At 41.7% G+C, this 16,374-nt stretch overlaps 1 protein-coding gene and 1 non-coding gene across 8 annotated transcripts in view; both read right to left on the minus strand.

Annotated features, from left to right (window-relative positions):
• DIP2B (disco interacting protein 2 homolog B) overlaps positions 1-16,374 on the minus strand; it is a 251,994-nt gene that overhangs the window by 111,508 nt on the left and 124,112 nt on the right. For all 7 annotated transcript variants that reach the window (XM_032144066.1, XM_032144065.2, XM_032144063.2 and 4 more), the window contains exon 2: positions 14,765-14,836. In XM_032144066.1, coding sequence (XP_031999957.1) covers positions 14,765-14,836 — 72 coding nt within the window. The remainder of the gene's footprint in view (positions 1-14,764; positions 14,837-16,374) is intronic.
• LOC116462212 (U6 spliceosomal RNA) lies at positions 7,104-7,207 on the minus strand. The gene has a single exon (XR_004246300.1). It is a non-coding gene; the product is annotated as a U6 spliceosomal RNA (small nuclear RNA).

Raw genomic sequence — 16,374 nt, forward strand, 5'->3', positions numbered from 1 at the left:
CATTCCAGAGACTCCAAGGAGAGGCAGTAGTGATGGGGAGTTGACTGCATATGACCCCCCAATCCTAAACAGTGAGACAACGAATAGCTTGGAGAGCCTTCGCTACCATACCGTCAGTCACTCCAGATAAACATAATACAAGCAAAAACGGGGTGACTATGCAAGCACAGCTTCAAGTCAAGTCTATTAGCCCCTCTTCCAACTGGACTCATCACTGACCCTGCCCTGTCCGCATACTCTGCCCTCCCAAAATTTACTGTCTTAACAAGAATATGGGGATGGGGTAAACAAACAGAAAAACACTAAGTTCTGATGTTTTCCTGCCTTTTTATCTCAAATGATTAATTCCAAATCTGTTTCTTAAAAAAAATTACAATAAGAAAATTTAACGAGATGTACATTTTTAACAAAATTTTGAGTGTAAAATACAGTAGTATTAATATCTTATTAGTATTAATAAGGCACGATGTTATAAAGCAGAACTTACTAATCTTGCATAACTGAAACTTTATACCTGCAGAACAGCAATGTCTCATTTCCCGCTCCCTATATCCCCTGGCAACCACCATTCTACTCCCTGCTTTTATGAGCCTGACTCTCTTAGATATCCCATATAAGTGGAATCATGCATTATTTGTTCTTCTGTGACTGCTTTATTTCCCTCAGCATAATGTCCTCCAGGTTCATCCATGTTGTCACATATTGCAGGATTTCCTTCTTTAAGGCTTAAGTTTCTGAAACAGCACCCAGTTATGCCCAGCAAGGCAGCTTACACATAGCGAATTAAATGCCCAATATATTAAGATGTCACCTACATAGCAAATGTACTGCTCCAGACCCCAGCTGAGAATCAGCCTATAAAGCAAAAAAATTAAGGAAAAAAAAAAAAAGACTCAAAGCAGCAGTCTGGGGAGTACAAGCAACAGTGCCACACACCCCAGTAAAGACTGATGGCATCAAAGTATGACAGGAACTGAGATTCATAATGACAATGTTACATCATTTAAAAAGAAAAAGAAAGCAGGTAGTATGCTGGAAAGGCCATGTGTTGAGGCTCTAGTCAATAGTTCCGGCTGAGCCCAGCCATCCACCTGCCCTGTCAAGGCATTAAACATGTGAATGAGCCATCTTAGACTGTCCAGAGCAGCCTATCTACTAGGTGAGGGGGAAGACAACCACTGAATGACCTCAGCTGGCAACCATATAGAGCAAAATAATCACCGAAATTAGCCCTGCCCAAATTCGCGCCTGTAGTCTCAGCTACTTGGGGAGGCTGAGGCAGGAGAATCACTTGAACCCGGAGGCAGAGGTTGCAGTGAGCCAAGATCATGCCACTGCACTCCAGCCTGAGTGACAGAGCAACACTCTGTCCCCCCAAAAAAAAAAATTGTGGAGACTTATTCCCACCTTGGCTCACTTGCAAGGGTAGTGATTTATCATGAATGGAGGCAGAAAACAACACACAGGTTGAACACACCAAATACCCAAATCCAAAACTTTTTGAGCTCCTGTCTAATGCTCACAGGAAATGTTCCTTGAAACATTTCTAATTTCCAATTTTCGGATTTCAGATGTTCAACTGGTATATAATGTAAATATTCCAAAAAAAAAATCTGAAATCTGAAACACTTCTAGTCCCAAGCATTTCAGATAAGGGCTACTCAACCTGTACCTCAGGCCTCATCAAAAAGAGGTGGGAAGGAGTATGGGGGCAAGGGAGGACAGCAGGGCATTATTTAACAGCATATGTAATGTCAGCTGGGCAGGCAAGATGCTGCCTCAAGGTGAATCATTCCCTGACCACGGTTTCACACTCCAACTAGATCTCAGAAATTACCTGGGGTGCTAAAATACAGATTCCTGTATTTTGAATAAGATATACACAGTTTCACTGACATGGTAAGGAAAAGCCAAAAGCAAAGATGAAACTTAACTACATGTATCAACATAATGAGATACTATATGCCATTACAAATGAAAAATATGTAGACTATGCAGATACTTCAGTCCAAATAAAGTAATGCCAAGTGATAAAAGAACACAAAATATTATGTACACAATATAATTATAACTGTATGTAAAAACTATTTATATACAATTATAAGGGTCAGGTGGGACATAAAAATCCCAAAGGTATTTGGATTGAGGTACTCTATTTCTTTACAATTTCATTGTTCTGCTTATAGAATGAATTACGCACAAAACCAAAGTAATTCTAAAAGACAGTACAAATACATACTGGAATGGAAGCTGCCAGACTCACAGATTAAGTCTTCTTTATGACTTCTAAATTCTAGCACAGAATAAAACAGAGATCCGAAGAAAAGACAACTTGCTGATTATTACAAAACAAGAGCTTCAGTTCGGGGGTTTCTGATCTTTCAGTCTGTTATGCAGAATATCCACTAGAGGTCACCATTATGTTTAAATAGTGAAGTTAAATGGTTTAGTAACAATAAAAAGTACACATTTTAGGTTCAAAAACATAAAGCCTTCCTTCTCAATGATCAATATGTATATAATTTATTGTTCCTTGGCAGAAAAATACATCAGAGTCTAATATGTTTCTATTGTTCGAATATGGTAAGGATGATAATCTGAAAAAAATGGTATTTAGTAGCAAAAAACTACACACTTCCACTCAGGAAGATGGAAGGAAGCCACCAGCCTCCACATGTTATCTTTTAATTCTGCTTACGATTTAACAGATATTCTCACCTGCAAGAGTAACAGAGTGAAACAGGATGGGCTCTGAGAACCAAGGAACCTAATAGTTCAACTTCTGGGAGTTGAACAGAGGAGACATGCCTACTGTTCTTGGTGCTAGTGTCCAGAGAAGAAACACATTAAACAAGTGGTCACTATGTGTATACCTTTGACCTTGTGATACGTGCTAAGGAGGAAAAGAACAAGGGTCTCCCAGCCCACATAATGAGGATTTAACTTGTATTAGAGTTTCAGGGAAGATGAATGTCTGTTGAAAGGAGACGGTGATGCAAAACTTAACTAGGCAGAGAGAAGGAAAAGCCACTTTATTCAAAAGCGTGGTGTTTGTAGAAGCCCAGTGAGGGAGAAAAGCCTTGCCAAGTCTAAGACCAGTGACGCTAAAGATACAGCAAAAGGGGAGAGAGTTACAAAATGACACTGGACTAGAAAAGTGGCATCAGGTCACCTGTCCTAAGCCGAGTGGGCAGCCTTTGAAGGGATTTACAGGAAATGACAGAATATCAATGATAATAATATTTCCATGGCTCTTGCCTATTACCATCTCATTATGTCTTCACAACAGCACCATGTGATAGATACTATTAACGAAGCAGGATGCTCGTCACAGATTTTTCCACAGTGAGAGGGAACCAATAATCACCTTGAATCATTATAGGGCCCTCACTCCCACACCATCCAAGAAGGATGGGTAAATGTACCTTGATTGAAAGGCTAGAGCAGCTGTGAGTAATTGATGAACGTCTTCCTTTGAAGGGTCGGTGATTAACCTCACCGCCTAGAGAAGGCAAGAGAGGAATGAGAGTGCTGGTGTCTGATGTCTGGAAAAGGGGCCACCTGCCTGTTTTCCAGGGGTAGACTCTGTAAGGAGAGTGGGTTGGGAGCTCCGGGGCTGTAAAGTGGTAGGTGTCTGAACAGATCCTGACCCAGAGCTTCCTTGGCCACTTGACATCAGGAAAATGACAGTGCATGAGGCTAAAAGAGCCAACATCAGGAGCTCTGCTCCGGGAGTCCAAGCAGAGTACCTGGCTCCTCCTCCATAACGCATCAGAGTAGCTGACGCAGGGAACAGGCTCAGCATTACTGACTGGTCACACAGTGAGGACCAGTTTTTCAGCAGCACCCGGTGAGATGATGGAAAGCAAACAGCAAACTGTGGGGATCTTTCCCCTTTGGGTGTGAAAGCTGGATCTACCACCTCTCCTTTTGCACTGCCTATATAATCCCTGAGGGTTCTCAAACAACTTAGGAGTAAAAAGAAGCCCCAAGAGGAAAATACTGCACTTCCTTCTGATGAGATATATGCGGGCAGATATAATTGCAATGTGTGCTCCAATTCATAGTGATTCTAATACCATTCAAACCAAACAAACGAAAGCAGAACGGGGACTGGAAAAAAGATTCTATGTTCTTTCCATTATGCTATGAGCCTCATTTGGGAAGGAACTTTTAAATCAAAATGAGACAGATAAAACAAAATAGATTCCACTCCTCAAACCCTATGCATACATACATACACAGAGGCACATTGCCTACTGAGTATTTGTAATTGGAAATGTTCTGTGGCATTCCAAAATGCTGTTCCTGATTTCAAAAACTGGTTTTAAGTTCACGTCCCTTTGAATTTCCACAGTACTTTGTTTAGAGCTCTCTTACAGTACTTATTCTACTCTCTTTTATGATCCTTATTTGTGTAACTGTCATCTCTCCTGCTATAGTGTAAATAACTTGAGGTCAGAGGCTGGTCTTAATCATCTTGTATTTCCTATAGTAACTGGTCCTTGGTCTTTCATATTGCAAGCATTTAGTATTTTAATTAAAACAAATAATTAAGATCTTGTCTGTCTCCTCACCTCCACCGATAATAGTAGCTGGCTGGGAAAAATAAACACAAAAATGTTGAGATAGCCATTTAAAGTTTACCTAAAAATCCTGCTTATTTGTGTATCTCCAATTCATATAAGTTGTATGCAAAAATGTGTGCCTCTCACTATCTTCATATACTTACACAAGGACATTAAGGAAAACAGGGTTACAGACTACTCCAGGAGGCATTATTAGAGGCTTGAGAGAGAGAATAAAACACAAGCGTTTTCTTTGTTTCATTTTAACTTGGTCACACGTGTACCCTTGAACAACTTCAAAGGCAGGACTGAACCTAGAAGAACTGTGATGAAAGGGGCACGGAGCAGCTGCCAAGTGCAGTGTACTTATAGGAACTGGAACACCGCGGACTGCCACTCAGCACAGTAAGCAGCAATCACAAAAGGAATCCACGTTTGGGAAAAACCTTTGGGTCACCAGAACTTCTTATCAAGACAAGCTAAAGAACATCAACAAATATTAATAACTATCTTCATAAACTTATTATTTATCCCTAAAAAATAAGTAGGCAGGAGTCTGGGGGAAAAAACAATGCAGAAACATATAGGTCAAGAAAGAAAATGTGAAAGGTAAGATCTTATTCTGAAGCAGGAGATAAACACAATTCACTTCAAAAATGAAGTGAAAGACAGAAGCAAGTCACAGGATGAAGGAAGAAAATCAAATACACAAAGGTCACAAATAATCTCAAATACAGTAAGACAAAACAGAATGAGCAGTATCCTGCCTCTCCTTTTCTTTCTGCTCAGTTCTGTTATAAGTTATAAATCTTGTAGTACTATTTAAAATAGATGCACCAACTTCATTTAAAAATTAAAGAAATGCTAGAAATATCATTTGAGGATTGATATACTCTGCACAGCCTCTTGAGGTTTTAGTAGGTCTAAATTAAAAGATCTATTGAGGGTGGAGACAAGTTGCCAGGATCAATCTACAAGAGACCACTCTACAATGTGTAGAGTGCCCTGCTTCTTGTATTACCTAACACTTTTATCTTCATGGATGTTTACTCAAGAAAATGCCAGAAATCCTAAGTGCTCTTTCTTTTTAGTTCTGCAAACATTTATAAAACATCTACTATATATCAGGCACTAATGCTAGAAACTGGGGACATGAAGAATAAAAAAATAATAATGTTCCTCCAGTAGGTGAATAAGACACACAAACAGACCACAATCTATGGGATGGCCAAAGACAGCTCTTTTAAAATGCAACTCAGATAATGGAAGTGGGGACTATTTATAGGGCTGGTCACGGAGGGCCTCTCCAGGACTTCCCTAATTGAACAAACCCCTAAGTAGAGTGACAGAGCAAGCCAGGTAGGTTCTGGGCAGTGTCTTGTCCCATGCTGTCTCCTTGGTGTCGAAACAGTATTTGGAACACAGTAGGCACTCAGTAAATACATACTGTCCTTAGATTTTGTCAGTAACCCCTATAACTTTAGAATGAACTCTTTTTCTATTAAAGCTAGCTGGAATTATCAGTTACTTGTATCCAAAGTATCTAAAAGATTGGAACACAGGACCAGCACAGGGAAATTGCCTTTCTACACAAAATCTTCCATTTTCCTGCAACTCCAAGAGTGGCCAAGAGTGACTAATTTACAGAGAAGTTAGAATGCGTGTGGTTCGAAACTTCAATTCTTTGGGCCATGCCAAAAGAAAGAGTCAATTTCCTGGCCGCTTCTCCCTGGAAGTCTGCTAATTGCGGCATGTGGGAAGCTTTATACTTGGCCACAGTGGCTTCCAACTACTCAAAGATGTTCTGTGGGCCATTCCTTTCAAAGAGCAGACAGCTCAGAATGAGGAGATGGGAGGTGTGAATCTGCCGTATCTTCATTTCTCTCATGCCTCTCAAAGTGGGAGCATTTTGAGGCCCTGAATTTTTCATCTATAATCTTATAAATTTTAATTTATTGTTAAGGCAGCATGGCCCTTAAATACCAGATAAGGTATGGGTCTTGTTTAACTAAAGAAACAACTATCAGTTCCAACGCTGGGAGGTTTAAGTGATTTTTTAGGGTAATTTTGAAGCAGATTTTTGCCACACAGTGACTTTAGAACCTAATCCCTATGATGCTACTGAATTTAGTTTTTCTTATTTTTGGAGACAGGGTCTCGCTCTGTCAACCAAGCTGGCATGCAGTGGCACAATCACGGCTCACTGCAGCCTCAACCTCCCAGGCTCAAGCAATCCTCCCACCTCAGCCTCCTGAGTAGCTGGGACCACAGGTGTGCACCACCACACCTGGCAAATTTTTTGATTTTTTTGTAGAGATGAGGTCTCACTATGTTGCCCAGGCTGGTCTCAAGTGATCATCCTGCCTCAGCCAACCAAACTGCTGGCATTACAGGCATGAGCCACTGAGCCCAGCCAGCCATGCTTAATATTAACCAAACTTGTCCATACTAAATTTCTACTACTTCCTTTTTCGGTTTATTTTTTGCATGTTATTTTTCCTTACACAATGACACGTTACTCGGGTCTAATGTTCTAAAAAGATGAAATGCATCATGAATTTGCATGTCATCATTGCACAGGGGCCATACTAATCTCTATATTGTTCTAGTTTTAGTATATGTACTGCCAAAGCAAGCACTCCATTACTTACTATTCAAATATTTTCTTCAAACTTGCATTATCTTCCATATTTCCTGTCACACTGTTAATTTTTTCTGAAGTCCTGTTTTAAAGATTTATGTAACATTTGAGAAAAGAAATATAAAATATACACAAATATGCAACCCAAGATAACTAGAGATCAATTCCACACACACAAAAAAATCATTCACAAGGCAGGGAGAGGTGGCTCACACCTGTAATCCCAGAACTTTAGGAGGCTGAGGTAGAAGGATCGCTTGAGCCCAGGAGTTTGAGACCAGCCTGAGCAACATAGCAAGACCCTGTCTCTAATTTTTTTTTTTAAAGAAAAAAAATCACTCATTAAATTTTTAGGTAAGGAGCATGTGCACATAATAATCCCAGTAATAAAACGTTGTAGTATTAACTTTTTATTTAAAAAGATACTAGTGATTAGGCCAGGTGCAGTAGCTCAGGCGTAATCTCAACACTTCGGGAGGCCAAGGGAGGCGGATTACTTGAGGTCAGGAGTTTGAGACCAGCCTGGCCAACATGGTGAAACCTTGTCTCTACTGAAAATACAAAAATTAGCCAGTGTGGTAGCACATGCCTGTAATCCTGGCTACTCAGGAGGCTGAGGCAGGAGAATCACTTGATCCCAGGAGGTGGAGGTTGCAGTGAGCCGAGATCATGCCACTGCACTCCAGCCTGGGTGACAGAGTGAGACTCTGTCTCAAAAATAATAAAAACAATAATAATAAATAAATAAAAAGTAGTGAGAATGTTACCTTTTTTTTTTTTTGAGACTGAGTCTTGCTCTGTCACCCAGGCTAGAGTGCAGTGGCACAATTTCGGCTCACTGCGACCTCTGTCTCCCAGATTCAAACGATTCTCCGGCTTCAGCCTCCCAAGTAGCTGGGATTACAGGCATGCGACACCATGCCTGGCTAATTTTGTATTTTTAGTAGAGATGGGGTTTCTCCATGTTGGTCAGGCTGGTCTCGAACTCCCAACCTCAGGCCCACCTTGGCCTCCCAAAGTGCCGGGGGTACAGGCGTGAGCCACTGAACCCAGTCTGACTCTACTGAACTTTAATAAAGTTTAATAAAGCTTAAATTTGCATTCCAATGCCATTTAAAAAGTCAAACTAGGCAGGGTGTGGTAGCTCACACCTGTAATCCTAGCACTTTTGGAAGGCGGAGGCAGGAGGATCACTTGAGCTCAGGAGTTCGAGAACAGCCTGAGCCACATAGTGAGACCTTCTCTCTATTTAGGAAAAAAAAAAAAAGTCAAATTAAATGGCTTCCTTCAAAATTTACAAAGATATATGGGGTAAATATGCCAAAGGGTAATCTCTTCTTTTGACACGGAATCTATATAACATAAATTACCCAACCCTACAATCCACCCCTTTTTGGGAAGGACATTGTTAATGAACAAAATGGTCAAATAAAGTGAAAAACACAAAATGAAAGAATTTACCACTGAGAGACCCTCACTAAAGTATTTGGCTACTAAAAAATGTGCTTTAAGAAGAAGAAAATTGAGCCAGGCATAGTGGCTCATGCTTGCAATCTGAGCACTTTGGGAGGCTGAGGCGGGCAGATCACTTAAGGCCAGGAGTTCGAGACCAACCTGGGCAACATGGTGAAACTCCGTCTCTACTAAAAATATGAAAATTAGCTGGGTGTGGTGGCACAAACCTGTAATCCCAGCTACTGGGGAAGCTGAGGCACAAGAATCACTTGAACCAGGGCTGGGCGCGGTGGCTCATGCCTGTAATCCCAGCTCTTTGGGAGGCCGAGGCGGGTGGATCACAAGGTCAAGAGATCAAGACCATCCTGGCCAACATGGTGAAACCTCGCCTCTACTAAAAATACAAAAATTAGCCGAGTGTGGTGGCAGGCGCCTGTAATCTCAGCTACTCGCGAGGCTGAGGCAGGAGAATCGCTTGAACCCAGGAGGTAGAGGTTGCAGCAAGCCAAGATCAGGCCACTGCACTCCAGCCTGGCGACAGAGGGAGACTCCGTCTCAAAAAAAAAAAATCGCTTGAACCCAGGAGGTCCATGGAGGTTGCGGTAAGCAAAGATCACAGCACCGCACTCCAGCCTGGGCAACAGAGTGAGACCCTGTCTCAAAAAAATAAAAGAAAAGAAGGAGGAGGAGGAAACTGACCTGAGAAAGGGTGAGGAAGAAGAAGGAATAGTAAAGAAATGGATAGTAACTATTGTTAACTACATAAAACAGTAACTGATAGTTGAAGGCATATGAAAATAAAGGTGATACTAAAATGTAAGATAAGAAGTGGTGGATTGCCAGGCATGGTGACTCACACCTGTAATCCCAGCACTTTGGGAGGCTGAGTTAGGTGGATCACCTGAGGTCAGGAGTTTGAGACCAGCCTGACGAACATGGAGAAATCCTGTCTCTACTAAAACTACAAAATTAGCTGGGCATGGTGGCACATGCCTGTAATCCCAGCTACTCAGGAGGCTGAGGCAGGAGAATCGCTTGAACCGGGGAGGCAGAGGTTGTGGTGAGCCGAGATCACGCCATTGCACTCCAGCCTGGGCAACAAGAGTAAAACTCTGTCTCGAAAAAAAAAAAAAAAAAAAGAAGTCGTGGTGGTGATCAACATCAAAGCATTCTAAAGTCCTTGTGTCCTTTAAGAGAATTAAGATGCCTAATAACTATGTTTAGATTTGTTTTTTAAAGCCTTAGGATAAAAAACACCATAGGTACAAACACAGTTACTCATGAAAGAAGAATCAATTTACAAGGAAGATGATAATTCTTAATTTGAATGTACCCAATAACATAGCTTTAAAACATATAAAGCAAAACTTGACAGAATTACATGGAAAACTGACAAATAAACAGATTTGTCAGAGAGAGAGAGAGAGAGAGAAAAGAAGACAGACAAGAGGGGAGGAGAGGGAAGGGGAGACAAGCTACATAAAGCAGAGGGTTTAACAATAAAGAGAATATTATAAATGACTTTGAAAACTAAACAAAACAATTTCCTAGAAAAATTAAGTTTGGCCAGGCGCAGTGGCTCACACCTGTAATCCCAGCACTTTGGGAGGCCGAGGCAGGTGGATCACAAGGTCAAGTGATGGAGACTACCCTGGCCAACGTGGTGAAACCCTGTCTCTACTAAAAATACAAAAATTAGCTGGGCGTGGTGGCACATGCCTGTAGTCTCAGCTACTTGGGAGGCTGAGGCAGGAGAATCGCTTGAACCTGGGAGGTGGAGGTTGCAGTGAGCCAAGATCGCACCACTGCACTCCAGCCTGGCGACAGAGCAAGGATTCTGTCTCATTTAAAAAAAATTAAGTTTACCAAAACTGGCTCAAGAAGAAACAGAAAACTGATAGGGCTTGGTAACAAAAGAAGGGAAAGAAGATAGGGACGTTGAGGATGACTTTTAAGCCTGTAACTTGCTGGACTTATGAACGTGAGTTGTATTCACTCAGAAGGGAAAACTAGAAGCACAGGAGCAGGCTGGATGTTGTAGTTGGTTTTCTGGGGAATGCATGCAGGGAGGGGTTAGTAATGATAGAGGCAGGGTGCAGAAGTCATAAATTTAAATTTTGGATATGTTGAAATGGTGATGCCTTTAAGGTATATAAGTGGAGATGATAAGTGGAGATGTTAAGTATGCAGTTGGATCTATGGATGGGGGCTCAGAAGAGATCTGGGTTGAAGATACATATTTAGGAGTTACCTGAATTCAAATGATAATTAAAGTCACAGGTGTGGCTGAAATAATCTAGAGAGATACAGCATTGGTTCTCAAAGTGTGCTCCCTGGACCACCAAGCTCAACATTACCTGGGAAATTAACAAAAATGCTTATTCTCGGGCCTCACCTTGGACCAGATGAATCAGAAACCCTGAAAATGGGGCCCTGCAGTCTGTGTATTAACAAGCCCTCCAGTGATTCTGAGGGCTTGCTACAATTTGAGAACCACTGATATGGTGTGAGAAGGCAAGAGGTCTTGGTCCTTAACTTGAGAAATCTAACATTTAACAGACAAAAATGAGCCTGTAAGAAAGACTAGGAGCAGCAGGAAGTGAAGGGTAAGAAAATAAGAAGAGTGGGTAGGGCATGGTGGCTGACGCCTGTAATCCCAGCACTTTGGGAGGCCGAGACGGGTGGATTGCTTAAGCTCAGTAGTTCAATACCAGCTTGGACAACATGGCAAAACCCTGTCTCTACAAAAAAATACAAAAATTAGCTGGGTGTGGGAGCTCATGCCTGTAGTCCCAGCTACTTGGGAGGATGAGGTGGGAGGCTCGCTTGAGCCTGGGAGGCAGAGGTTGCAATTAACCCAGATCACACCACTGCACTCCAGCCTGGGCAACAGAGCCAGACCCTGCTCAAAACAAAAACAAGAATGAAAGAAAAGAAGATAAGAAGAGAGATTCAAAATAAGAGTTTTGAGAGACAGGGTGCTGAATACTACTGAGATTAGATGGCAATAGCTCCAGAAGGAACTAAAATGGGCTGAGAAGTGAGCATTTGAGAAAATAGTGTAAGTATAGACAGTTCTGAGCAGTTTGATTAGAAAGGGGCAACAAAGAGGGTGGAAATGGAAGTGGCTGAGAAGTAAATGGAGGAATTTTTTTTTTTTTTTCTTTTGAGACAGAGTCTTGCTCTGTCTCCCAGGCTGGAGTGCAGTGGTGCAACCTCAGCTCACTGCAAGCTCCGCCTCCCGGGTTTTACACCATTCTCCTGCCTCAGCCTCCCAAGTAGCTGGGACTACAGGCGTGCACCACCTATGCCTGGCTAATTTATTTGTATTTTTAGTAGAGATAGGGTTTCACCATGTTAGCCAGGATGGTCTCAAACTCCTGACCTTGTGATCCGCCCACCTCGACCTCCCAAAGTGCTGAGATTACAGGTGTGAGCCACTGCGCCAGGCTGGATTTTTTTTTTTTTTTTAAATAGACAGTAATAAGCATGATGAACTGCTGAGGGACGAATATGGCTGAGAGACAGTGACTGTACGAGACAGAGAGAATGACTGTATGATAGAGATGAGAACCTGACAGCAATGGCATACCAAGGGGGCAATGTAGCTGTCTGCCTCAGCAGAAGAGGTCTTTATTACAGCATTTAGAATTGCTACACACAGTGATACTTTTTAGTAAAAAGCAGACCAATTTTTTGTCGTTTTCATCATTGCTATATATATATATATATATATATATATTTATTTATTTATTTATTTATTTTTGAGACGGAGTCTTGCTCTGTGGCCTAGGCTGGAGTGCAGTGGCATGATCTTGCTTCACTGCAACCTTTGCCTCCTGGGTTCAAGCAATTCTCCTGCCTCAGCATCCCGAGTAGCTGGGATTACAGGTGTGCGGCACCACGCCCAGCTAATTCTTGTATTTTTAGTAGAGATGGGGTTTCACCACGTTGGCCAGGCTGGTCTTGAAGTCCTGACTTCAGGTGATCCACCCGCCTCGGCCTCCCAAAGTACTGGAATTACAGGCGTGAGCCTCCATGCTCGGCCCATCATTGCTTTTTAAGTTCTCTACAGATACTGTGTGCCTTACTGACTGCACGCAGGTAGACTGCTCTCACTGCCCTATCCTTGGTGCCACTGGATAGTATAAGGTTTGGGGAAAAGGAGGAGGGGTTGGGATCTGAAGCATGCATAGAAGGACTGCCCTTGGCCAGGAGGAACAGATAATCTTTTTAACCAGAAGGAAGGAAGTAATCATGGAAGGGCACAGATGTGGGAAGTGTGGCATCAGGAAGTTGAAGGAGTTGTCATCGTATGCCTTTATTTCCCCTGTGAGGTCACCTGCAAGGCCATCCCTACTGGGGGAGGGATATGCCACATTCTCTTGGCCTACTGCAATGAAACAACTGATTCATCAAATCCATGCTCACTAAGCAAATGATTTGGTTCCCATTATAGGCTTGCCCATGGGGCAAGAATGTGCTGACCATACAGATTTCTCATAGTAGGCCAGGCGTGGTGGCTCACACCTATAACCCCAACACTCTGGGAGGCTGAGGTGGCAGTACTGCTTGAGCTCAGGAGTTCAAGACCAGCCTGGGCAATAAAGTGAGACCCCAACTCTACAAAAAATAATTAACTGGGTGTGGTGGCACACACCTGTAGTTCCAGCTACTCAGGAGGCTGAGGCAGGAGGATCACTTGAACCTGGGAGATTGAGGCTGTAGTGAACCATGATCGCACCACTGCGCTCCCGCCTGGGTGACAGAGCAAGATTCTGTCTAAAAAAAAAAAAAATTTCTCATAGTAAATTAATAAATTGATTTTTGAACATGATTTGGTTTCTGCATAGCCTGACTACGGATAACAAATTGTGGTCCTTTTTACAGTTATACCTCTTGTTGAGCTATTGCTTTTACACCAAGTGACTCAAGTAAATCTCAGGGCCTTCAGAGGCATGGGCCAGATCCACAATAAAAAAAAATCAAGGTAACCTCCTCAACCCCTAGGTCATGCCTTGCTCAGCAAACGCTGGCTTTTCATTAGCTGTCCCTGGCCCAATTTCCACCTCTTCTCTCTCAATTCATTTCTACATACACCTATTCATTGAGATACCTTAAATTAGCTGTCAGTATATTGACCTACTAGTTTCTCTATGAAGGTATTTCCAAGAACAATACAGGAAATAAAACAAACACGTCAAAGAAATATATTGGTATACCACCATTATTTATTTATTTATTTATTCCACTGTTCATTCAACAAATATTTATAGACCATAAACCATGTGCAAAGCTTACTATGAGAACTGTGAGAGATACAAAGTCCTCATGGTATTTATAATTTAGTAAAAAAAAAAAAAAAAAAAAAAGCCATTAGTTCCACAAAGAACAGGCTTGCAGAAACACACTTTGGTTGAAGGTTGCAGAAAATCAGAAATAAAGACAAAATACCCTATACTAAAAGTGATATAAGCAGAAATAGGCTATCAAAGGAAATCCCCCAATCTGAGTAACTTTAAAAATATGATGATTATTTAGAGACAGCCTTGCTTAGAGGCAAAGGTTATGGCAACCCCTTTGGAATTAAGCATGAAATTCACTCAGGACTTTCTGATATATAAACAATGTGCTAGTCTCTCTATAGAAGCAGTAAGTCTGGCTTTGAATAAATCTACAATTTCATTTAGGGTTTTACCCCCCAATCCTCAAGTGTTGCCATTCAATACGGGATCTGTCTTTCCTTCCTCCCTCTTGCTCTTCTTCATCACGGTTTGTGCACCATCATAAATACGATGTGGTTTTTCCATGGCTCGGAATTTTCTGCCATGGAATCATCTCAGTTATGCATAGCCTTTCACACACTACCACCCAAGTTCTGTGTAAATTATCTGATGACCTTAGGTATTTTTAAAAGTGCCTAGCACACAGCAGATGCTCATTAAGATTCATTTCCTCCTTTCTTTCCTTCCGTTTTTTTCTCTCCCCTGGTGTGGAAGGGAGGGAAAAACAGGAACAAACAAAAGATAGAGGTCTTGTAAGACAGCATCTTTTTGGTGTAAAAATACTGAAAAAGTTGAAACCATTTTTTATTGCCTACCTTGTGTCTGCGGGCTGTAAGGAGATAGGAGTTTGGACCTTTTCTTTTCATAGCCCTTCTGGGTGATGTCCCCTAAAATAGCAAGAAACAGAAATAGGTTATGCATTATTCTTACTCTGTGGTTTTCCACTGTAAAAATAAAATTAATTACAGAGTTACAGAACTACCCCATATAGAGGCAGGGGGTTGGTGGGGGGATGTATGGTTCTTTGCCAAGGATTTTGCTATGTATGATTTCCCACAGGCTTGGAGCTGACTTCCTGGAGAATACTATAGAGCTTGTCCCAAAACCTATCTTGCATAGCAATATGTTGTATACCATGACAGAGATCCCCAAGTTCCTAGGTATCCCTAGCTTCCTTGGTATTTAAGATATCCCAAAATGGAATGCGGCAAGGCTGATAACGATTTCTCTCTGAAGTTTCAATTTACCAAATGAGTACAACTGGTTTCTGAGGTACTCACTTATATTGCTATACAGAACCACATAAAAGTAAGAGAAGACAAAGTTCAGGCTCTGGATGGGATAATTAAAAGGACTTTCTGTACCCTAACACCTGTGCTGGAACCTGGGACTGGAATTCCCACATCCTCTCCCCTTGGTTCAATGCTTTGTCTTATTTATTCACGTGGCTCTCTTTTCCACAAGGTTAAATTTAAAAGTATGTATGATGCACAAATTAGTGCATATACAACAAATGCAATAAGGATAAACTGATAAATACAGGAGAAAATCTGTAGTTGAAGTGGCAAGAAATGGACTAGGTACTAAGGAAACGGAAATAGATGGATGAGTAGAGAGTAGGGTTAAAAGGAACAGGAAATGCAGAGAAACAAGAGGACGTTAAGGGAGAATGAGTGATTTAAAGCTGAGGGATGAAAGATATGTGGTGAGGTGACATGACAGAGCACTGTTTTCTGAAAAAGAACCTTTTAAAATAAGAGATAACTTTATTTACTGTGAAGCCTTACATAGAACCTAATATATAAAACAGGAAAAAAAGTCAAATTGTAGTATTAAAAGTACTTTAAACATTCAAAATTTTAATATCCACTTATTAGGGGAAAAAAGCATGTCTGATGGATACAAATTTGCAATCAAGGGTGATAAATTTCAGGTGCTGTTGGTCTTGGCCTCCAATGCTGCAGTGGATGGTGGAGAGGAAGCAGGGATCACTAATAAAAAGGGCTAGAGCAGAGGACTTAACACTGCACTGCAGCAAGTTCACCCTTGCTGGGAGAATGAGTTGTCAGGAACGAAGACTAAAAGCCAGAAGGAGCAGATGTTGGTCCAGTGCTACTACAGGGATCTGGGTAAGAGTAAGTAGTAGCTTGAATTAAAGACAGTGGTAGAAGGGGTGAATGAAGTGAATGAATTAAGAGGAAGACCATAGGATTTGCTGACTGGTTGAAAATAGAGGCCAGGTGCGGTGGCTCATGCCCGTAATCCCAGCACTTCAGTAGGTCGAGGTGGGTGGGTCACAAGGTCGGGAGTTCAAGACCAACCTGGCCAACACAGTGAAACCCCATCTCTACTAAAAATACAAAAAATTAGCTAGGTGTGGTGGCACATGTCTGTAATCCCAGCTACTCAGGAGACTGAGACAGGA

This window comes from Hylobates moloch, unplaced genomic scaffold (assembly GCF_009828535.3).
Source record: "Hylobates moloch isolate HMO894 unplaced genomic scaffold, HMol_V3 SCAFFOLD_22, whole genome shotgun sequence".
NCBI classification, from domain to species: domain Eukaryota; kingdom Metazoa; phylum Chordata; class Mammalia; order Primates; family Hylobatidae; genus Hylobates; species Hylobates moloch.